The 25,665-nt window shown below is 41.3% G+C and overlaps 1 protein-coding gene across 1 annotated transcript in view; it reads right to left on the bottom strand.

The window, feature by feature from the left end:
- doc2d (double C2-like domains, delta) overlaps positions 1–25,167 on the bottom strand; it is an 83,742-nt gene extending 58,575 nt beyond the window's left edge. Inside the window, exons 1-5 of the mRNA XM_061745179.1 lie at positions 25,042–25,167; positions 22,038–22,437; positions 21,468–21,547; positions 20,887–20,961; positions 12,042–12,151 (exon numbers count right to left, since the gene is read on the bottom strand). Coding sequence (XP_061601163.1) covers positions 12,042–12,151; positions 20,887–20,961; positions 21,468–21,547; positions 22,038–22,419 — 647 coding nt within the window. The 5' untranslated portion in view covers positions 22,420–22,437; positions 25,042–25,167. The remainder of the gene's footprint in view (positions 1–12,041; positions 12,152–20,886; positions 20,962–21,467; positions 21,548–22,037; positions 22,438–25,041) is intronic.
- Between the last annotated feature and the right edge of the window lie 498 nt (positions 25,168–25,665).

Below are 25,665 nucleotides of genomic sequence, written 5' to 3'. Positions count from 1 at the left end.
ATTGAGGCCAAAATACATAGTTTCCCTGCTCTTAAATTCACCACAAATATCTTTATTCTCAAGTTATTCCCCACATCTTGTTGGTTGATTTCAGTACTTTGATAGAAGTAGCATGAAAGTTGTTTTCATATAGTTTTAACAGCTGATGTTCCCACTCTCCCAGCACAATTCAGTTGAAAAGAGGTTTAAAATACAAAGCTGACATGTATCTAAACCATGTTTTGATCTGGTACGATATCACTTTTCCTGATTTCCTGGAGAGACAGAGGACGTAAGGGGTTGCACTTTGTTCTGTTGCTGATCCAGCCCTGTTCTGCATTGGCATGTTATGTCATATTATGACGTTTCTCACTACATGGGGCACTTGCTGTTCAGCAAACCCTGCTGCCGTACTTAATAACCTGGAAGTGCCTCCACCTGCTTAAGCCAGGCCTGCAGACACAAGCCCCTTTCACACGATCAATAAATAAAAAAGGCAGAACATGAAAACCCCTAGTCAGCCGTAATGGATCATTGCAAAGGAGGAAAACCACATTATGGAATGGGACAAGGCTAAAGTCATCCGTGCCAGAGAAAACCCACGCGAGCGGTGGGTTATGGTGGCAGTAGGAGTCCGTAAAAATAACCGGAGTCAAATTCCTTGTTGGACAATGTTCAAACCTGGCCAATAAAGATGATTCTGATTCTGATTCTGGTAAGTGAGGCCCGGGGACAATAAACCGGGATGAGGGGGCTTCCATGCTGTCACACACCTGGAGCAGCATCCCGAAGGAGCGGATGGACAGCTGGAGGCGTGAGTGTCCTGTCAAAAGTCAAAGGGCAGGCACACCTCAATAACGCCAGCTGATTAAACATGTCATACCACACCGTCAGGTGACTTTTCTGATGAGGAATGAACGTCCTGTCGAAACACGGCAAGAAAAGGTATGTAAGATCCAGAGGTGTCAAAAGTATTCACATTCATTACTCAGGTAGAAGTATAGATACTAGAGTTTAAAAATACTCCTGTAGAAGTTGAAATATCAACTCAAGTTTTTTACTCAAGTAAAAGTATAAAAGTACTGGTTTCAAAACTACTTAAAGTATAAAAGTAAAAGTAATGTAAGGGGGAAAAAAGCCATTAAGGACAAAAGCCATTGAAAATGAATGCATCTTAGTATAATGCAAATATATTAAAGAACCATATATGTGTACTATTGAGCATTAACATGTGTTTCAGAGAGCAGGAGATATGATGACTAGTTGCCTATAAGTATTGTAATGGTGCAAAAAGTCAAACTTCAGAGGCATGTTATCATTTATCCTAACCTTTATTGGAATGTACATCCAAGTTTAGTTGCAGGAATCTGAGGGAACGGATGTAAGAACAAAACTGGACAAGAACATCTGAAACAACCACAACCAAATTCACTCTATCCGGATGGAGCAATTTAACTGGATAGTTTTTTTTTAAAGGCCGAAATGAAATAGAGTAACAAGGCTGTTTTTAAAATGTAAGGAGTAAAATGTACAGATAATTGCAGATAAAATGTAAGGAGTAAAAGTAAAAAGTCGTCTGAAAAATAATTACTCCAGTGAAGTATAGATAACCAAAATTTCTACTTAAGTAAGGTAACAAAGTATTTGTACTTTGTTACTTGACACCTCTGGTAAAATCTAAAATAAAAATATAAAATCTGAAGCCATGATGAGCTTAACTAAATGAAATGTTTAACACTTTGCAAATTCAAAGCTTTACCTAATTTCAGCACCAAATCGAGGAATCCTTAAAACGATTCCAGCAAAACTCTTCGGATGCATCGTCTAACATCTAGTAAAGATTTGTGCTCCTTGCCTGGATATATCACTGCACGACTACAATCCACCTCAGGCATCGGGCATGCAATCTCAGCCTTGCTCTCCATCCAATACTAAATCCCGTCCCAGATTTGTTCCTATCTCCTCTCAGCCGAGGACAGTCGGGTCTATTAGGATGCTGTATATGAGGATGGAGTGATACAGGGAAGATAGGCTAGACCTGGCACTGAGATTATGTTTGTATTCCTTTAACACACTTGCCTACTCTACACCACCTCTCATACCGGCATTCCTCATGTTCCATCTTTCTACTTAAGCCAGTTAATAGTTTTAGTGACATTCTGGGAGTCACAAGAAACCTTTAAGTTGACTTTTTCCAGAAACCCCCTCTCCAAGGGTAAGCATTAATATATCCGAATGGCAACCATGTGTTTGTGTGTGAAATCGGAATTTGGTTTCAAAATTCAAAAGAATTTGGTTTTGGTTTCCCAAAAAAAGACGAAATGCAGCAATTGATCAAGCAATTTGGACCTAATCTGTCCATTACAAGCACTCGCCTGTAATCAAACCGTATCAAAGAGTCGACAAGTAAGATGTTAAAAACATTCACCACGGAGTTTCTCACGCGTAAACTAATTTAGAGAAATTGGTGTCATCTTACAAAGCCTGTCTTGAAAATAGCTGAACATGCGTGCAAGTTAAATGATCGTGAGTTATTTCAAATGTGTTTAAACAATTATGATTTTAACATTGGGTAACAATATAAATAATTCATCTAGATGATGCAGTGCATTCCAGTTCACAGGACGTTTCACTCAAGACTAGAGCACCTCCGGCAGCCGCGCTGCGCCAATTAAAGGATTAGCCGGTAAGAGGCCAACCGTGAAGGCAGGATTGAAGACATTAGTTATTGGTTTACTCAGCTGCTTCATTCCTAATAACAAAATGGACTTCCAGTAGTCCTTAGAGATCAAATAAGCACACAGAGGTCTTTGAATACAAATTATTAAATAAAAGAAACTTAGATTTTTATTTAAAACTCCCAGCTGTTTCATAACCGTCTCCTATTAAGATGTCCCTCTTTCTGTTTTCGTTCATCATAAAGATGGCTTTATATATGTATAAATGCAAATGAATGGGGAAAAAAACATAATTTGTGCATAAAACCTCTCATCTTGCTGCACTTTACATACTAAATAACTCATATTTTCCCAGCTATTGTCCTCCAACACAAAGAGCACCACAGTAGAGATGTTTAATGCCTCATATGTTCCCTCATATATATTCCAGATTTTATTGCAATTTCACCCTTTATAACTGGTATTTTCCATTTAAATCTACCAAATATCCCCCAGATAGAGTTGCCTCACTGCCTCCTTGGATTAAATAGCTCAATCTTGGTATAAGGGATTTTACAGAACGTACTGCAGGTTTTTCAATGCCACCGCACCAGATTAAGAACAGATGTTTGCTTTACTAAACAGAACATTATTTATGTCACAGAGCAGTCAAACATATAAACTACACAACTCCAGTTTTATGTAAGACAGAGTTATCCCAATGGCTTCAGTGTAATTAGAGGGCAATTTGTCTTTTTATTTTAGAATAAAGATGTCTGTTTAGGTTTTGTTTCTCTATAAAAACAATAATATTTCAAATTTACACCATCTTCTAGACATCTGGCTGTAACTCTCCTGGAGTACAACACACCAGACCCAAATAATCTTGTAAAAGCTAGGAAATAAATCCCTTATCGTTTTCTAATGCTCGTGGCTATTGCAAAGTGCTTTGGTGGGTTAAATATATAAAAAACAATAATAAAACGGTGTCATTGTCGGTAGCATATGGTAAAAAAATATACACAGAAGAAAATGAGTGTTATTTTGGTACACCTAACTCCTTCAAATCAGGGTTAAAAACATTACTGTTTACTGAAGTGTACTCTTAAATTAAACCTGCTGTACTCTACTGCCCTTTTTTTTTTTTTTTTTTTTAACAGCTTGTGCTTTTTATTATTTTACTTCTTTTCTTATTCTTACCTATTTGTTATTATGTCTTGCCGCTTTTAATGTCAATGTAAAGCACTTTGAATTACTTTGTGTTGAATTGTGCTATATAAATACATTTGCCTTACCTTGCCTTGCCTTACAATAGTATCTAAGGCTGGACAACTTGTCCTACTTTCAGGGTATCTGCAAGTTTAAAAAGACTAAATTTAAGACTTTTCCAGACCTTTTGAAGGCCGTCATAACTGAAACATACTGTAGGACCAATGTCAAGGTGGTACTAGAAAAAAAAAAAAAAAAATAGAGTGAGATCCACATTAAAATTTTTTTCCTTGTCTCTTTTTAATGCAGCAGCGTGAATGCTGAAAGGAATCAGCAAGAGAGATCACAACCCTCTTGTGTTAGCCTCCCTCCACTGGCTCCCAGTAAAATTTACAATGCAAAATTCTGTTGTTTGTATATTGAGTCAAAAACAACCGAGCTCCACGTTATCTACAAGACGTTTCTGTTTAGTAAAGCCTATAGTTAGTCGAAACTTTAGTGTGTTAGGGGCAATAGTCATAGCTGCAGCTACAACACAAGACTAGAGCAGACTCATCTTAAATATATTATAGCTATGCCACTATTTATCTTCTTTCCCCAGTTGTCTGCATATATTGTTAATACCGTATGTGGCAAACCTGAAAGCCTCATACATAAGCATTTTGGCCCACATTTAAAATGTTTACTTTCAATTGTTTCAGTAAACTGTGAGCTAACACATCTCCATGAACTGAAACTCCAAGTATCGGGCGTCTTCTTGAACTGAGATGCATATATGTGCATGTCCAATTAATTTCAATCTTTCAAACAATAACACAAATGATCTTGAAGGTCTTTTTTTATGAAGTCATCTGATCCAAAAGATATCACATTTATTGCGTTTGAATATTGACACAACGTATCTATAACTTCACTACTGTTGTAGGGCTGGGGATTCAAACAGTACATTGAATCCAATGAACCAAATGATACACAAACGTTACCTTTTTTTAAGCGCAATTAATTATTACAATATACAACGGTGGGTGACTTCTCTAAATAGTCCGGTGAGATTTTTGGTGCCTGCTGAAGACTAGCGATTGACTACTTGTTGGATTTTGAATTAGACTTTACTGACCTATGCCAATCATTGCCAACTTTAATTGCTACCCACAAACACTTTCAACTAAGTTTTGTCAGCCCATTTGTCAGGCCAACATCATAAACTTGCATTTATCCACATTTCCACTGACTATGTACATATTAAAGGTTAGTACCAAATTTGACAAGACTTTAAATTCATATACAATACAGAGCAAAAGTTTGGACACACTTCCCCATTTGTTTGAATGAGAAGGTGTGTCCAAACTTTTGGTCTGTACTGTATATAAGCATTTTTCTCCTTTGTGAATGGGTGTGTGTGAGAATGCGTTTCCTTCTCCAGGCTTTTTGACATTCTACCATATTTGATTAACCCCTAAAACCCTGATACTGTCAAAGAGGACTAAAATCACTAACAGAAAGACATGAAAGAACAGGAAATAAAAAAAAGACAAGACAGTGATGGGTGCAGCATGGTGACTGTGTGGTGTGTTGTACTGTGTGTACATGAATGTGTCATAAATTATGTTGGAATAATGTGACGTTGTATTCATATCAGTGAATAAAACGTCACTGATATGCTCGCTCACTGAGCGAGCATATCAGTGAAGTAAACACTGAAACAACTTTGAAACAGGAAGGAAAGCCTATGTCATGCTGGTCTTTGAGATTGTACTTCTGAAAGACACAACTCACTCACGGAGACAAAGAACCTCAATATTATTCACTCGTTTTGAGGTGGCAAGCATTTAAGACCACTGTGGGTGGTGGAAATGATGATCCCGGATTATTGACATCTTTGATATCTTACATGTATAGATATGTATTGTACATGTATTCAAGACTTTTCATATGACGCTTAAAATCCTACGTTTATATTGTAGATTTTTTAAGACCGTGTGGACACCCTGAATTCTGTGTCTGATTTGCCATCATCCCAATGATTGTGGGGCATGGCCTGATCAAACATTCGTAACATTAATGCTTGTTGGCACTGAGTATGAGCAAATTGTCAAGGTGTGGAAGAGTAGGACCCAGAAGCAGGAGATGGAGGAGGCAGGAGTTCAAAAGACACATGGTTTATTTTAAAACAACAAGCTGTGCTGAGCACGAATTACAAAAAACACAAGTCTAAACTTGACCCCAAAAAAAAAACACAACAAAAGCATGACATAACTCATGGCAAGAAGAACAGTACAGACCACCAGGGAGAAAGGGAAAGACAAGACAAGATGAACAAAGAAGGCTTGACGAGACCCAGATGCAAACGATCAGGAAAGATGGGAATAAAGGAAGTCAAGACAAAACTTAAACTCTACGTGGGGTTTCAAAATAAAACAGGAACCTAACTACAAAAACCCAAAACCGTGACATAAACCCAGAACTGTGACGCAAATAACCAGTAAAAGCGAGCATACCTGGCATCTGTTGCGCACTTTGACAGCTAACAAGCTGAAGTGAAAATAACTCAACCACATCCATTGATTACCCTCCAGGTTTGTTTTTCTTCTGAACTCATGTTTGATCAGAGTGAATTTCTATAATGCTGCGTTTACACTGCAGTACTAATGGAAATAGGTCTATACTGCATCTCCTGAAAATAGTGCTTGTTTTTATGGCTTGCTGCCATCAAGGCCATCATCAATGTAAGTGCAGCCCATGAGTTCTCGTGTCTGTGGAATCACCACCGTGAAATCAGGACTACAAGCATTTAGTATGTGTTTTAGAAGTCTGACTGACTTATCCAGAGTGTGTGTGTGTTCAAAGGATTATTATAATTCAGACTCATTAGGTTGTCATTAAATCTATGGTCTTTCTTGTTTTTTAAAACATTATTAAAATGTCAAAATGGTTTAAAGTGTATCCAGTGAAAAAAGCTCTCTGTGTTAAACTATAAAAGTGGCACTGATGACATGTTTGCCTCAGGTGTTAACTATCAGTCGGTCTGAAGAATGTCTCCAGGGTCAAAGGACGAATGTCAAAGCAGGACCTTGAAGAACTATCTTCAGTCGAATTGATTAATGCAACAGTGTCTTCTAGGGTTGCCACCTTTCAGAAATTGAAATAAGGGATGCCCCGATTTCAGCAGCGCAGGCGCTAAAAAAAGGGACATCCCCAAAACTTCTAAACTGCATATACATGTGTTTATTTTATATGAAGAAATCAAAACGCTTTGATTTAAAGTTTAAAGTGCTTTAATAGCATTGAACTTGCATGACTGAACAGACAGCCAACCATACTAGCAACTGAAATAGCCTCCTATGCTGCTATGCTATGATAGCTAGAGGTGAAGAATATGGTGTAAAAGTTAGTTTATTTCAATAATTCAACTTAAAAGGTGAAACTAATACATGTACTGTACATTACATAGTCTTACAGGCAAAGCAAGATATATTAAGCCTTTATTTGTTATAATTTTGATGATTGAATTGTTTATTGATTTCATAATACATTTTTTGAGATTTTTTTGGGGGGTTTTCATAAACTGTGAGCCATAATCACCAAAATTGTAACAAATAAAGGCTTGAAATATCTCACTTTGCATATAGTGGGAAATAATACATTTCTTTCACCTTAAATTGAATTTACTACGAATGAAGTTTTGCAATATATTCAAATTTTCCGACCTTCACCTGTATATTATGACATCAATAAATAAGAGCATAATATGTGTCTGTATTGGTTCAATACGAAACGCAACTTTTAATTCCCAAATACGGAACAATTCCGTATTTCAAGGGACGGGTGGCAAGCCTAGTGTGTTCATAGGTCTGCCTAAAAAGTCAGTCAGACAACTACAGCACAGAGTTCAGGGGGCCGGCCTCTGGGCCAAGTCCTCAGCTGTGGCCTGGGCAGAGCTCTCGGCTGGGGCCTGGGCTGTGGTGTGGGCAGTGTCATCGGCTGGGGCTTGGGCAGGGGTGTGGCTTGGCACTGCCAGAGTCCTGGGCAGGGGCCCTGGCGCAGACAGGGGAACGGGGGGAGAGGCTGAGGCGCGTACGGGACCTCCTTGGGATCAGGGACATAGTGAGGTGCGTCTGGGTCCATCCCCGGAGCAGGGACAGGGGGCGATTGTCGCCACCGCCGACGTCTCCATTTTTGTCTATAACGGGCTTGAACGCTCATGGACCCGGCGAGAGTCAGGCACGTTCCCTAGAAGGGGGACTTCTCTTCTTCTTCCTCCTCCTGCAAACGCAGCATTGACTTCTTTTACATGCAGTCAATAACCCTTTTAAAACCCGAATATTAGCAATAACCCAGTTTTGCACGGCCATGTAAACACCAATAACCCCTTTGAATAACCCGAATTTGCTCATATTCGGGTTTTTAAAAACCTGAAACATATTTGGGTTTTTAAAAACCCGAATATGACCCCTGGGTTACTCCTTTTCTAACCCGAATATTCGGTCATGTATAAAGGAATATCCCCATCAAAAGGAACATGAATTTGTTTTCTGCGCATGCTCTGTTCGCAAGGAATCCTGGTCTTTTGAGTCCAGGAAGTTCTTATAAACACGGAGAAACGCAAGACCATCCCACACTTTTGGAGTGAGGAGGAGACTAATCATTTTATAAATGTAATGAAGGATATGAACATTTTGGCATTTGTAGACAGTAGAAAGTACGGGGATAGCGAGATTTACAAGAAGTTGAGCGAAAAGTTGCGCAAAGCAGCATTTGTTTTGAATTTGGATACAGGAAGAAGAAGCGGAAATGACGGTAATTGCGTCATCACATTCTCCGCGCGTCGCTGGTTTGATGGAGATATCCTGAATGATTAATCACCATGTATACAGGGATAACCCTGTTTGCTCACGCATGGAAACGGAATATTCCAAATGTTTCAGTAACCGGAATATTAGCAATAACCCGAATTTTGACTGCATGTAAACGTAGTTATTGTGTTCTGTGATCCAGAATGCTGCTGCCCGGCTTCTCACCCTGACTAAGAAAGTGAACCACATCACTCCAGTTTTGAGATCTTTACACTGGCTTCCTATACTTGTACTTGTACTGTTATTTTATAAATCACTGAATGGTTGAGGACTTGTTGCTGCCATATTAACCATCCAGACCTTTCAGGTCTTCTGGTTCAGGTGTGCTCTGCGTTCTCAGAATCAGAACCAAACATGGAGAAGCAGAATTCAGTTTTTAAGCACCACAGATCTCGAACAAACTTCCAGAAAACGACAGGAATGAAACCCTCAGTTCCTTTCAAATCAAGATTAAAAACTAATTTATTCACAGCTGCCTTTGATGGAAGTATTTAAAATATTCTGAATTTAACTTTAAACAATGTTAATTTTAGTACTCAATTGTAAATCCAGTTCAAGTCTAACGTATCTTTATTCTGACACTGCACTGTGACTTTTTTTTTCTCCTATTCACTTTTCATAAATGTATTATGTAAAGCACCAGGAGTTGCCTTGTTGCTGAAATGTGCTATATAAATAAACTTGCGTTGCCTTGCCTATGAACCAATAAGGATTATAACATGCAAATGTGCCAGAAGTGATATGTTATTTCTCCCCAACCTGTAAGGGCTTATGCAGAGCAGCAGTTCAGTGAGAAACACAGAGAATTCAAGTTAGCACAGCTGTAGTAGATCACTAGTTACAGTAGCTTCCTTCTCTATTTATGCAGTAGGATGCTGAGACGTAAGGAAGGCAAAGATGTGACCTCAACTTATGCTAACTGTTCTAAATATAGTATTTTCCTGAAAAAGAGTTGTAGTTGTCAGTTTATCCTACATGACAATTATTTATTTTTGACAGTGTTTCTTGTATTTGTGCTGAACTGGGAACAAGAAGGACTGAACAAATGAACAATTATTGCCCAAAATGGCAAGATGGCTGCTCATCACATCAATAATGCAGCTTTGTTGGTTTCAGCTGACTTTCTTAGGTGGCAACCTCACACTTCGACACTATTGATCCATTCTCACACCTCCCAGAGCTTAATTTTCAACTGCAGCTGGAAGCTGTGATTGCAGGAAAAAAGATTTAATAACCAGCTGTACAGTATCTGGTCCTTACAAAATAACAATCTGACACATTTAGCGGCTGGCTGAAGAACGGCCGGAACTGGACATTTTTACTCAAGAGTTGGTAGAATATCTTGGTTGGTGGTATATCTTTAACAATGCCGACCTAATCTTTGATAATGCAGACTTTAATATCCGACATCTTTATGGTCCAGTTATAGGATAGATCTTGAACTACCCAGGTATTTGGGGTCTTCCTGTGTACAGAGATCAGGGATCAAACAGTACAACATCCCCTCCTCTGCATCCCACTGAGACCGTCGAGTCGGCTGCACAATGGCACAACCCAGCGAGTAAACACGGCTCCCTCTGGGTTTCTTCTTTCTCTTGCTCCTTCCTGAGTAGTGATGATAACAAAGTCTGTTCGCTGGCTGAGGTACAACGCTGGTGAACCCATCTAGTTTCTTGCTTTCCCCCCTTTTTCCCTGCTGTCGCCGAGCGCATCATCCACTCCGACACATTCGCTGTCTCGCATTTTTTCTCACTGCCCTCATTCTTTCATTTTTTTTTTGGCTCCTCTGTGAGTAAACTCCTCCCCATCAGGCTCTCTTTCATCTCAGCTAAGTGAATTTCTCCATTCATCACTTTGCATGAGACGTGGGACTCACTTTCTTTCTTTCTTTCTTTCAAGTGACCCCTTGGAGTCTTCCCATCCCTCGACACTGTCCTCTTCTCAAGTCTTTTGGCTTCCCTAGTTTCCTCTTCCACCCCCTTATGTCACTTGACATCATTCACGCTTTTCCTCCAGAATCTCTGTTGATCTTGGCAGCCGCTCTCTTTCTCTCTTCATCCTGTGTGTGACACTGGTCGCAGCCCGTTTTTGGCAGCCCAGAGCCCCGGCGCTGGTGTGTGACTGCAGAGGTTGTGTGGGTGTCCTCTATTCTGAGGGGGTTTCTTTTGGTTGGCGCATTTGGGGATGATCGAAAACGTTATTTCCAAACGTGTGCAGTTCAAGGACATGTGTGGTTCGGCGTACATGTGGAGGAGGAGCCACGCATGTTCTTTCCTCCCAGTGATTGCCCTTGACGTACCCACAAGAGGAAAGTCACACACCTGACGTGTGTGTGGGTGCGTGTGAGTAGATGAGATCTATTTCTGTGTGCGCATGTGTGCATTCATTGGCGTTGTATTTCCTCAGGATAAACATCCAACCCTATTAGGAATCTGCCGGGTAAACTGACACTGATTGGACTCGGCGCACGCGTCCACAACCCAAAAACCCACGTGCAAGCCTTGTCTCCGAATCAACGGACCCCATGCGGGATGACAGGAGTGTATCAGAGTTTTTGGGCCAAGATGGCTACATTTGACCTCAATCAGTCCACGTGGGGAGCGCCGTGGGAAGGAGGGAGTGGGGGGCGGAGCCTCGGGGCACCGCCAACACCTGAGCGCTTACTGCAGGAACGGCAAATGGAGCAGTTGGCTGGTGTCGCTTGGCTGCAATAATGAATCGCGGTACCTGGAGAAGCCCACCGGGAGCACGGAGTGTGCGGCTGGCAACTCACTGGAGGGCAACGACCGTGGATCTTTATACTCCACATAATCAACCGCTCATTTGGCTGTCTGGGGCACGCCGCTAATGAGTGAGCCGGTGTGGGTACCAGATTGTATCGGGCTGCAATATTTTCCCCGGAAGTGTGCATTTTTTCCCCGCAATGGTATTTTTTTGCCATGTTAAGCTAGGAAGGTAGTTTTTCACCATGTCTTCACATTCAAAACGTCTTTTTTGGCAATTGCGGATTAATCAGTGAGCGCTTAGTTGACGTTACATTTTCTTAATTATATTTATATAATGTATTATGACTATTTTGCTTAGACATTTACAGATTCAACAATGAGAACATATAGAGACATACACTTCTGTAAAGTCAGAAGCAGCAGATCATAGTGGAGGTAAAAGGGAGAAGAAACATATACAAGGAATTACTAAATAAATGCGGCTGTAACTGCTGTGCGGAACGTCATCACATACGGTCAAAAGCCAATCACAAGACGGAACTTCATCACGTACGGGGAGCCAGTAAAAAAAAGCAGGTGGGGAAAAAAAAGCACCGACACCGGCACCGAGAACTTACCTGAGCGTTTTGGTGGTCATGTCGGCTCCTGTGATGCCGTGATATATCAGCGTCTCATTCCACACTGGGTTCAGAGTATTCTTCAGGGTTTTTGTGCGTAGTTTGTTTGCCTGTAAGGGAAAAATAAAAGAGGCATAGAGTCATTAAAAGAATAAGGACCTAAAGAATAAAAGAAGAGCTGGCAAGGGAGGAGATTTGTCAGATCTGAATTCAAGAGAGAATGTAAGATCATGAATGTTAAGTGAAAATGAGCAAGAACATATCAAGAAAAAAAGGGGACAGTGCAAAAGAGAGGGTGTGGGAGAGCATCATTTATCTTTGTCCCTCCGGAAATCGCTGACATCTGCTATTAGAGAGTGAGAGGACACGAGGCTTGTTTCGCCTCACCTGTTCGGCTGTCTCCTCTCCAGCATGATAAGAGAGCCCACGAGCACCAAAATAAGCACTGCATTTCAAACACCACACAGCACGGCAGCCAATTAAAGCGTGTGACACAATCAGCATGAAAAATTTAAGCTTTCCGGGAGAGGAAATTCCCAAAAGCCCCAAACAGCTTCGCCATTCATAAATAAAGTTTTCAGTTACTTGCAGGCTTTGGCAGCTGCAATGTTTTAATGCATATCAATATATCGTACTAGAATTTCACTTTTATTGACTCGCATTATATAATCTCTCTAGACTTCAGGCTGAGTTCTGAAAAAACTATCCAACCATTTATTTTCTATACTCATTTTATGCTATTGAGAGTCCCCCCCTGGGGGCCTGCAGACTATCTCAGCTGTCATCGAGCGAGAGGCAGGGTGCACCTTAATCGGTCCCCGGTTCATCACAGGGTCCAACAGAAACCAATAAGATAACCATTCATGCTCACACTTCTAAAGACGATTTAGATTCACTAAAAAATGTAAGATGCACGTATTTGGATTGTGTGGAAAAAGCCAGAGTATCTGTAGAAAAACAATTTATACATGGAAGAAAGCACAAGCAATTTTCATCCAGAAATGTTTTGAGGAGAGTGTCAATATAGGACTAATTCATCCACTCATCAATATTCTATAATCACTTCACCCTGCATGCTTAAAGTTAATCACAGTCTGTTTGACGTCATACATAAGTTGACTTTACAGAAACTTTCAACGATCTCTAACAGACTAAGGTATGACAACCTCTCACATCTAACGACTATTGAGCCAGGATTTCTTGTGATTGAGGATCATGCAGGGTCACTATTTACATGACTACAACCAGAATCCTTTGTGAATCAAAAGACATCAACGCTGAAGAGTCTAAACTTGTGTTAGGGACCAAAACAACATGAATGACAGCAGTTGGGTTGAAATATGTGTTTACAACAAAATGGCAATTTATGTTAGCACAGGGGGTGATGAAGGCGCGTCAAAATAAATTGCTATTTCAAACCTCTGACAAGACTTCAGAATGTCATTACTCTTAAATGATAGTGGGAACAGGGTCCCTATAGACAAACAGAGGTCATTTAACTGTGTATGTTTTCCAAAATGTATGAAAACAGTTTCTATAGTCTCCCAGTCGCTGCCACTTTGTTATAAGCTCTTACAAGTCCAAACCGGTGTCTCGTATACGATAGTCAATAGTGACAAAAGGAGGGCATTTTCTGTCTCTGCTTCAAACACTTGCCTATTTTGTCATAAATAATGTATACAAGTACCGATCCAGTTCTACATAATCAGAGGCAATGAAGTCTATTAACGGTAGTTTACGCAACATTGCTAGTTGAATTGTGTGGACTCGTGACAGGATGTTAGAAATCGGAATGGAGATGCTTGCACATTTTTTTTTTCATTATGCATTTTTTTTGTATACAATTTCAGAGGAATTATATTTTTGAGGCTTGTCAAATGCTTAAAATAACTATTTATTTAGATGTAGCTCCATTGCCACTCTGTGCTAACTATTTTACATATGGGATTTTTTATTTTTTTTACTGTAAATATGCTTAAAGGTATAGTCTGTGATCGTATTCAAAAAAAAATGTATTGTTATACTGGGTGAAATGGTCCTTCCATCCTGAGAGTAGTAGAATAATAATGTGTTCAGAAAAAGGAAAGAAAAAAATCCGACCTCCCTGACAGCTTTAATCCTGTAAAAACTCTGACCAATCTGTTTTTTGCGGATTGTTAAGGCTCAGTTATGGTTCTGCGTCACACCGACGCAGAGCACACGCCGCAGCCGTGACGCCGTGCTGAACCCTTCGGACTTCTCCGTCTCTCCGTTTGGTCGCGGTGCAGTACCCCCCGCGGCCACTAGTTAGCGATCTTTTTCTGAATGGTTTATCCGACTTTTTCCGGTCACAGTAAATCAAAGAGATAAGGACAACTATTGTGCAAAAAACAAAAACAAAAAAAATCACATATAAACGAAGAAAAGAGCCCTGGAAGTTCACTACTGATTCAAACCGGAAACCGGAAATGCTTCGCTTTCAAACGAACCAATCACAGCCCTCTCGGTCTGCGTGTGGTCGGCGTCTCCTCGACGCGTAGTTACAATTTTCGGGAGGTGCACGTCAGAGACGGCGCAGGTGACCGCGTGTCCTCTGCGTCGATCCAAACCACACGCCGTAGGCACGGCGCCATTTTGACGCAGAAGCATAACTGAGCCTTTAAGAGGACCAGAGGATTGGCAGGGGGGAAAGAACCAATCAGATGCCTTCATTTTAAGTCCGCCCACGCCCCCCTCCGTCCCATGCGCGCACTCTGCTTCCAGCCCCCGTGTCCACTTCCCACGGGTCTCCCTCGGCTCAGACTGTCCCAGTGTAACTCAGCCTTTTTTTATATTTATAAAAAAATAAAATTATAAAAAAATAAAGGATCCCCATAACTTTGATTGGGTGGGCAGGACGCACGTTTGGGTGAGCACAGCTCACCCCTGCCCCCCCCTAAAACTCTCACTTACAGGTGAATGAGACATGGGGTAGTTTTGTTGAAAATGTGCTGTCCAAAATGTCCTGGAAAACTCGACTCCTGCAAATGCGCGTTGCCCAAAGTTTGTGGGGGCGTGGCTTTGGACGGAGCGCTGACGGGAGGGGGAGGAGGGGGCGGAGCTTAGAGGAGGTGCCACTTTCAAATCTTGCTAGCTCTCCAAAATCAAGGACTATACCTTTAAGAGCAGTAAAACAGGTATAAATTCACTGTCAAATGAACTAGTTCCCAATAAGACTTGCTAAAATAAATGACATTTTGGGTGGAACCGATAAAATCAGAGTCTGCATGTACAAAAAGCTTCCTCCTCCAGCTCCAGAGAGTGCATCCGTTTTTAGTAATAATGGACTTTTAATCTGGATTTAGGTAAAGGATTTTTCACCAAGTCTACTGTTGCCATGCTGTAAATACTGTATGCTTAAGAGCAGTAAAAAGGGGTATAAATTCACTGTCAAATGAACTAGTTCCCAATAAAACTTGCTAAAATAAATGACATTTTGGGTGTAGCCGATAAAATCAGGGTCTGCATGTACAAAAAAGCTTCCTCCTCCAGCTCCAGAGAATTGCATTCATTTTTAGTAATAATGGACTTTTAATCTGGACTTAAGTAAAGGATTTTTCACCAAGTCTACTGTCGCCATGCTCGTTTATTTAGTGTTCACAATGAAAGTCCAGTGAGTAAAGTACCATCCTCTCTTAATATAACTCCTTCTGGTGTCTTAAGCTTCCAATTTAAGCGTCACAGTTTCTATTTTTCTCCTTTTTTCTCCTCTCTGCCACCGTCAGCCTCCTCCAACAGTGCCTCGGGGCCAGAAGCTGAACCCTCCCTGCCATCTTTTTTTTTGCTCTCCATCTGTTTTTGTCCCCTCATCCAATTGTTTAGGTCAGTACCGCCTTTCCTCTGTTTCCCACCTCTCCCGTCTCTGTCCTCTGTGCTTATCAATCACAGTCGTCCTCTCAGAGTTCGGTCCATCAGGGGAACAAGTGTTTCGATTCATGTCGTTTGTCTGATTGATTAATGTATAAGGAGGAGTCGTGCGCAACTGGCATCCTTATAACACATTGCCACGAGTGCCAACTCCCCCCCTTCCTTCTGTCTTGAACAAAAACATCCTCAGAGCTTTTCTGTTGGTTTTCTGAACACAGACCATGCCTAAACCTAAACCTTTAAAACACCACTTCCCTCTGTCTGCCCTCAATCCCTCTATTCTCCCAACACTCCGGCTCCGGTTCTGCATCTGCTAAATGTTTCATCTCTAACAGCCCATTACATTCTTTTTCTTTCCATCTGTGTGGAAGATTTTCTTCTTTTTTTTTTTTACTTATCTCACACTCCCTCTTTCAATCAGTCCCTCCTCCCCAGAGCTGTGATGACTGTGGCAGGGAGAGAATCTTCCATGCATCTCAGTTTGGAAAAGGGTACATGAAAAATACGAGTGACTGCCGGCGCGCTAAGAACTACTGTGTCACTGCATGTTAATGTGTGTGAGAAAGAGAGAGGCAGTGATGGATTGTGACGGAGGGATGGGACGGGATGGAGGGGGGCGGAGGAGGGGGGATTCTCTGTGTGACTGTGACTAAATCCTTAGCATGTGTCTGCAGACACACAAGGTCATACGCTGCATGGGTTGCACCGTGTGTTGTACATCACAAGACGGTGTCCTGACCATGTCCTGATTAAAGAGCGGGAGGAAAAATGTGCGCGGGCTTCAAAGACGTGTGCCGCTGAAATTTCTTGAGAGCTTTTGTCTGCTGGATTAGTCATCACAATGTACGCTCATATAGAGTGGACCATAGCAGATTCATGTGAGAGTGTGCGTCAGTCATCCCTTTTCTCTTACTTTTCGAGTCCCCCCCCGTTCAGGGAGCTGTTTAGCCAACACGGGTTCACGGGCTCGTAGCCACACGCTGATGCTTCCTCTGCACCCACCCAACCATCACCACCACCTTTACCACCCCTCTCCCACACCATCAACACTTGCCTGTTGACGTGAGCCGTGTAACAATCGTCCCTGTTTCCATGACAACCACCTGCTGCTGTCCTCCCCTCATCTGTCTCCCTCTCCCATTCCCTCCTAGTTGCCCCCCCCTTCACTCTCTCCACACTGTTGGTATTTCAAGGTCAGAGAGGGGCACAGGCAGATGTGGCGATAGAGAGGGAGATCAGGGTGAAAAATTGGGGCTAGGAGGCTGATAAGAGTTGAAGGCATGAGGTCAAAAATACCTCTGTGTTTACAGTTGGCTCCTCGGACTTCAGACATGTGCCTTGCTCAACCTGAGTTGACTCAGCAACCCCCCCCACCCCACCACCACCACACATACACCTCTCGTAACCCCATTTTGTGTCAGCCCGGAGCCGAAATGGCTGACAACAGGTTGATTGCTGCAGGCGTCGGGGAGGGGTTCTGCTGTTGTGGCGAGATTTATCTTTCTCACTGCTGGAGCTGAAAACAAGACAAGAGTGGTGGAGCTGACCACAAACACACTGTGGAAAAGCAGAGGACTGGATGAGGCGCATTAAGCGGCAGCTGAGGGAAATGCTCCACGGCTTGAAGATGCACTACTTAAATGGGCCGCTGCCACGATTCATGATTTCTGTTTATACATTTTATCTGTCGTAAGTCATCCTAAGTCACTTTTTGTACAGACTCATATCCGGCACTTTAAAAACCTCATATTGTACATTTCTGTTCATACATTTTATCTCTTTATATATTTGCTTTATATTTGTATTGTATTGTATTGCACCAATCACCATAACAAATTCCTTGTGCGTGTTTAACAAACTTGGCAATAAACCCTTTTCTGATTCTGATTCTGCAAGGATCGTGGGACCTTTTCATCAGATATGGAGGAATCAGATCTTTTTTAATTCATTCAAGAGTCAAAGAAAAAACCTATAGTGATGATCAATTATTCACATAATTGCATTTATTTGAGCTAATTGTTATGATGACTGCATAGTCATTATTCACTTGAATGAAAGCAGCTGTCTGAAACTAGCAGAAATATAATATTTCAACACCCTTTCCAGCATTTGATAGAGTACAGCCCTGTATTTATGTTACCTTGTTTCACCCCAATCTGTAGTCTTTCAGAAGTGTGAAATATTAAATGACTTTGCAGGCCACTTCTTTAAAGGTGGTCTTTGAAGATGATCTGGTTGTTGTTCATGTAGAGAAACTATAAAATCTACAAGAGTAAGCTATCGTAAACATTAAGTAAACTAACTAATTAGAAACTAGTCAACTCATCTACTTCATGCATGTCAATTGCATAACCTTGTCGATAGTGAGTCTGTACAGTCTCTTTAAACGTCAATACTACCCTACTTACAAGCATTTGAGCTGCGAGCTTTCACACATATACAAACAAAATGTTTATGCATTGTTAAGGATCATTTGTGTGATTTGCATGTCTGCCACATGGTGGGTGTTGTTTTTATGATGCTTATGCAATTCTACCATCTTATCTGCAATATTAAGAGAAAGGAAGGCTCATGAGGACAGAAGACCCGCCATGAGCTCGAACCAAGTGTCAACGATCTAATGTCACGGTTGATGCCAAACTAAAAGTAAAAAAAACTGCAGTTCATTGACTGACCACCGCAGGCTGCCTCCAAAAGTAACTCGACTCCGATGTTAAAATATCCAACTTTGCAGCTGAAATAAACATATTTTCAGCCTTGTCCAAAAAGGATTATGGTCTCCATAGCTGTCACAACAGTGACAATAGTAGAGGGATTTTATGTAGTTTTTTTTGTACCACATCAGGTAAATCTATATAAAGTAATAATGTATTTATTATATGGGGCATAAACTTTTGATTACCACTTGGCTTAGCCAATGGCTAGACATTACCACTTCCTCATTGGTCATACTACGAAACTTGGTGAAGCAATTGAAAGTTTGCCCTAACCCAGTTAGTAAGAACAGAGGTCATTTTCAATTTTGCCACAAAAAGAACATTTGAAACAGGATATTCCACTGTGTTCGCCGGCATTTCTGCAGCGCGACTGGCATGTATCGCCAGGTTATGGCAAAGTTTGATTGATGTAAGGTGGGTGTGTTCCAGTCAGCCCTCTGGGCCTGTCTGTCCTCCCCATTTAATACACGGTGCCGCACAGTATAAGGAAAATGTGGCTATAAAAATCATCCCTCTTCAGAGAACCTGTGGGTCACATCACGGTGGGTTTGTCCGGTAACTTTACAGTCTACGGCTTAAACCAACACGATTGACGTCCATTAATGGTAAGCACCTTCTCAGCTCTCATTTGATGCTGAATCAAAACCACCACAAAACAATCTTTATGTATCTAAATCTAGAGCTGCCTAAAACTAAAACTATTATTCACATGTACAATAGCAGTACATTACAAATGCTGGACTTACAAACAAAATACATTTATGAACAGTCTAGCAACAGTACCAGTTTGTAAGTAGGGGACCGCCTGGAAAATATCCCTCATCCCGAAAAAATACTACTAAATAGGCCTGAATCCCTAGAAAAAAGTTTTTTTGTAATAATGTGGTAATAAAACGAGTGATGGCTCTAGTTATATAATAACATTGTGAAAGTTCCTTTAACTCTTCTGAATCTGTTTTAGGGCTAGAGGACTTTTTTTGCAATTTATATTATAAGTGCTACCATTTATCTCCAACTATTCCTGATTTTCTTCCAACTCTGTTGGCATCTAGAGGTTTCCATCCATTTAAAACCGCTTTATCCTTTGCAGGGTTACGGGGGTCTGCTGGATCCTATCCCAGCTAATTACAGGCGAGAGGCAGGGGTACACCCTGGACAGGTCGCCAGTTTATCGCAGGGCATCTAGAGGTTTCTTCACCTCTATTTACATGGTTCTTCAACAACGAGTTGGTGTTTGAGTGTCCAGCCATCCGGAAATAATTGAATTCCCTCATGTAGGGATTTTACTGAGGATGTACGCAGTACTCGAGTTGAGGGGGGATGAGGGGGGATGGCATCCCCTCTGAAATAAAAACGGTCAAAATCATCCCCCCTGTAAAACTGCCATCCCCCCTTTCCATCCCTTATGTCATTTCATCAATGAATGTGGAATTACTGCTATTTCAACATTTAGAGTAATCACCAGAAAAAAAACACCAGAAAAATAACTTATTTGACAATTTTCACCTGTTTCAAGTAAATTTTCACTTGAAATAAGTAGAAAAATCTGCCAGTGGGACAAGATTTATCTTCTCATTACAAGCTAAAAAATCTTGTTCCACATGCAGATTTTTCTACTTATTTCAAGTGAAAATCTACTTGAAACAGGTGAAAATTGTTGTTTTTTCCAGTGATGAGTCTTGTTTTAAGTGTAATGAGATTTTTTTTTTACTAAAATGAGACATTTTAACTAGAAATAAGACAAATATTCTTGTTAAGATTTTGAGTTTTTGCAGTGATCCATTTTACTTATCCTGTGAAGGACAGAGTCATATTGATAAGTTCAGAGAACTGTTTTTTATTGTTGTGTTTTGATGTATTTGATGTAAGCCCAGTGGATATTTAAAGCTTACAGAAGGCTGCATTTAACTGCTGCTATGTCATTTCTGAGTATTTCTCCAGGTGTTTTGGTCAGTGCTATTATTTGTACCGGTAATATATTATATTATTTGTAATCAGCACTATTATCTGTCCCCATATGATAAAATCCACCATCCCCCCTGATTTTTTTTTTACAACTCGAGTACTGGATGTACGGAAACAAGACATTGCAACCTGATACTGGCATAAAATTGAACGGAGACAGAAACCAGTAAGTGTGATATGTGTATGAGGTTGTGACTGCTGTAATCATGAGTGCTGGTGTGTGGGACAGCCCACAGTGGAAACATTAACTGCCATAGAGGTAAAGTTGGAGCAGTGACCTTGCTAGCCCCGGGCAGAAGATGAAGCTTGACGTACGGATCGGCCAGCCCATTGGAGTCCATGGCTTTCAGACCCTGTAGACACAACGATACACACACAGACACACACAGTTGAGTGTCAGAGGTGATGTCACCATCGCCTTTAACCACTTCACGCAACTGGCAGGGTCAGGAAGACTTCTAGTCTGGGTTTTTTTTTCCTCCTTTTGGCTTCAGGGTGTTTCACTACCTCTCTTAATTTTTTTTGGGTTGTCCTCAAATGAACTCTTCACCAAGATTTACATAATTAATATAATGTAACGTTATGAAATATGTAGTAGAAGGCTTGTGTCCTTGAACAGTGGTTGTCATATGTGTCTGCGCAAGCGACCTAATGTTTTCTAACACTTAATTGTGCCATAACTGCTTTATGAGCCAACAAGCTTATGTGTGAGAAGAACACATTTCTTTCTGAAAGCTGAGAGACAGCAGTGATGTCTTGAGCACACGTGAAAGAACCGTTTTCAATTGGATTTCGAGGCCGATTGCGCAACAGACGGAAAAAAAGGGTTTCAGGGTTTCATTTCAAACAACCTATGCACCTTTGCCTTGTGGATAGTACAATGAAGGCAGTTGTTCTCCTGATCAAAGAGCAGCGTGAACTCCAGCGTTCCCAGGTATGCTGAAAGAAAAGAAAGAACAGAAATTACTCTCAGTTAGAGGCACAGACACATTCAGTGAAACACAGATAAGCTGGGAAGTTCTGAGTCATGTTTGAAGCAGATGGCTTCTCACAAACATGACGCTGCCGCGTATGAATTGATCTGTCCCATTTGGTTACTGTTTCAGAATGAGTAGAAAATAAAGCCCTACTATGTGTAATAAATCATCTGAACTGCTTTTTCTTGTCACATAAAGTGGGAGTGACAAACAGTGTTGGAAAAACACTTGACTCCGCAATTACTCTGCGAGCAAGTGCACCGCTTCTGAGGCAAAACGCACAAACTGAAATTGAGCGAGAAGAGATGACGCTCCACTCCAAAGTTGCAGAATTGGCAGTCTGGTTTCAATCCTATGCGTCTTAATAATTTAATATTAATAAACATGCGCAACTTTGAACACTGACAGTGACTTTCAGGCTACAATCATTGCTCTCGCCCCTCAGAACTCACTGTCTTCATCATCAGAGTCGGCCGCCTCTTCCCTCTCCCCGTCAAGCTCCACTCTTCTCTCCCCATCCTTGTATCCCGTCTCCCCGTTGAAGGTCTCCTCTTTCAGGATCTTTTTCTCCCTGGGGGGCGGTGGCGTGCAGGGGTAGTCGTGGAAACGTGGGAAGAAGTCCGAGATCTGTGGGATGGGGAGGATGGGGCCCGGGCACACATTAATGGCAAAGTGCTCCTGCATAGAGATCTTGACCGGCGAGGGCGGTGGAGGAGCTGTGGAGTGGGGAGTCGCCGAGGGGGAGGACGCTGATGAAGAAGGGGTGGAGGTGGAGGAAGGGGGGATGGCCAGGTGGGAGGTAGAGGGTGGTGGAGGTGGCTTGGAGACACTCATCTGGACTGTCAAACTGGACTGAGAGATGAAAATGAAGGAATGATCAAAGTTGAGATAGAAAAAGACAACACAGTCAGGTTCTCAAGTTTCTCTGAGTTTGTAGCTTCTTTTTTCTTTTGTCAGTTTGTTCAGCTGCAACATCAGGCATTTCATCTCTCAGCAGTGTGATCAAAATGATGACACATCTGAAACATTTTGGAAAAAGAAAACTGCAAAACTGTTTTCATCTCATGATTCAATCCTGACTTCTTAAAAATCCAAAATAGAACATGCCAACACCTTTAACACTTCAACTGTGACTCACACATGGTGTCGGCACACCAAATCTGTCCTCTGAGTGACAAAGGTAGAGCTGTAAAGTACGAACAAATGATGTGACTTGTATCGGCACTTCACTCTAATCCCTCTCCTGTCACTCTTTTTCACGCATCTCCCTCTCTCATTTGCAACCCCCCCCCCCCCCCCGGGCAATATTTACATAATACTATTTGAAGCTTTTCGCAGTCCTTTGCATATTTGTCTCTAAATGAAGCATAACAAGTCTTACCAAACCCCATCATGGTTAAAACAAATGCAATCATTTCCCATTTTCCTTGCGGTGATTAAAAAAAGACTTGAAATGTTCTTGCTCATATTCTTCCAGGGCGCTTCTTCATATATCAAAAGCTTGTTTGATTGTGTTGGCAAGAAGAAGAAGAAAAACTCTTCAAGCTGAAGCATAGTTTTATTTGTTTGTCATGGTACTGTCCCACATTTAATTTTTACAGTTAAAAATGTCATACTGTAGCTTATTAGGGCCGTATATGGACTTTACAGACTATCCATCAGATCATTATTACTCTGGGCAACTGGTGGCCTCTGATCCTTATTAATTTTAATTATTAATTAATTATTAATATTTCCTTACAACTTGTATGTACAAAATGTAACATCCTCCTTGGAACTCCATTGTCTTTTTTTCATACTAACAAAATGTTGGATGAAAACTCCCAAATAAAAGCCACAGGTCGAGACCTGAACTGTTTTACCCCAAAAGAGTTTATGTTTAATTGAAAGAGTAAGAAGTTGTGAAGTTGCTCGGCCCCGTGTCAGAAATATGCCTGAATAATGTGGGCGAGGCACAAAAATAACAAGCTTCTCCTCCGTTGCCATGGTGATGGAGTCATCAGTCCTGCTCAGGAAGTGATAAGGGCACCATCAATTTTGTGAAAAGCTTTAATATTTCATGCGCTCTTCTCGCACTCGCTCACTGTTGCAGGTCATCTTCCCAAAACCACCACATTTCCCTAATCCTTACCAAATAGTTTTTCTGCCTAAACCCGACCAAACAAAAGTAAACTGATAATTATACTGTGTAAAAAAGGCAATTATTATATTAAGTGGCTCCACACAGCATGTAAACCCCAAGCTCTTTTCCAAAAGACCGTGGTTGTGCAACATCTGAGGGAATTTGTGAATCCACAGCGACAAAACATCTGTCGACTTTACATCACCTATGATTCTTTGACGCCCTCTGCAATTTCAACTTATATTGCACCAACAACCAGTAAACATTTATATATGTGGGGCCCATGGGGTTTATGTTGTCCCATGGGAAATTCTGCAGTCCTTAAGCTCAGGTACCTGGATGATGAAAGGACATGACTCCAAAATGTTTGCCCCCCCACTGGGCCAACCAACCATACAAGCACATATATAACACAAGTGGCCAATTCACATGGGGCCAACATGGAACCAGTGGACAATCCCAAGTGGGGCTCCATTTCTCTGCCCATTTATATCTCAGATTGGCTTCACATAGATATGTTGTTTTGTTGGTTCACTGGTCTGTAGAGCAGAAATAATCAATTTACAAATGAAAAAAAAAAAACAATAGCAATCAGAGTCAGCAAATTCTCACACCGAGAAGCTACAAATAGAGAAAAATGTGTTTTTTGCTTGAAAAAATGACTAGCGATATTAATACATCACGGAAATTGATTCTGTTTTTTCTGTGAGCGACTACTTGGATAAACTGATTAGTTGTTTCACCTGTGTTTTTATTTTTCGCAGCAGCCCAAAAGCCTGTACAATCTGCTTGTCGTTTTTGACAGGCTATGCCATTTTTTTTCTTGATCCTCTTAAAACCATGCACAAGTCAGCAACAGAGCAAAAACGCTAAAGTGTTGAAAATACGGCAAAGATTTGTCATATTACTTCTTGTTTCATCAGTATTTGCTGTACCTCATCTTAAAAAAAAAAAAGAATCATACCCTCTCACACACATTTGCATCTGTATGTTTTCTAAACTGAGCTAATCTTTAAATACACATCACCGCACAGACTCCATTGAAAACTTGTATTTCTAAGAGTGCTCTCCACCTTCTTAGTAGTCTGTAGCTAAGGGATTCACACACACGTACATGTGTTACAAACAGAAAAAGATCCCAAACTGAACTGTTCAGCTCTTTGACACTCCATCACTCTTACGTAAGAACACCCATATCCATCACTTGATTGGATTTGAGCACATGCATGTTACCTACTAACTTACTGAGCATTAGGAAACATGCCAGCACACGTGCACTCACACTTAACAGACATGCACCCATGCACGAATAGGAGCCATCCACAAAAACCTACCCGGGGACAGTCTTCATCTGTGCCAGCACTCCATCTTGCCTGCTCACACCTCCTCTGTCTCTCACACTCTGTGGAGCATGTAGACCAGCTTTGAGTCAATATACCCCTCCGTACTCTCTCTCCTTCTTTCCCTCCCTGTCTCTGCTTCTCATTTGCTCTCCTCTTCTCCCAGGCTCTGTACCTCCCCTCCGTAGTTATGACGTACACCGTCATTTGTTTTCAGCCTGAGTATGTAGTACTGTCCCCCAATTTCTCAACAGTTAAGGACATTCAAGAGAACCCATGAAAAACAGGAAAAAAAAGGGTGGGTGGTTAAAATGTGGTGAATGTGTTTTATTTTGTGGTGGATGAGATGCATATGGGAGGCGCACAGAGACAGCAAGAAAAGGAGGACAGACAGACAGACAGACAGGCAACATAAGAAAGAGGGGACAGATTAAGAGATAAACCAACACCATGCAGATGCACAGACAAACGCAGAGCGACACCAGCAAACACGCGGGGAGGCAGACTCGTGCAATGCATCAGCCGGAGAATAGATGTTGCAACACTGAACATGAACAATTGGAAATATTGCTCCAGGGAAAAAGAAGGAAAAAAATAATAGAAGAAATCACCAAGTGA

The sequence above is a fragment of the Cololabis saira genome, chromosome 1 (assembly GCF_033807715.1).
Source record: "Cololabis saira isolate AMF1-May2022 chromosome 1, fColSai1.1, whole genome shotgun sequence".
NCBI classification, from domain to species: Eukaryota; Metazoa; Chordata; class Actinopteri; order Beloniformes; family Belonidae; genus Cololabis; species Cololabis saira.
Note: the sequence above shows the minus strand (reverse complement) of the source record. Positions and strands in the feature narration are given on the sequence as shown.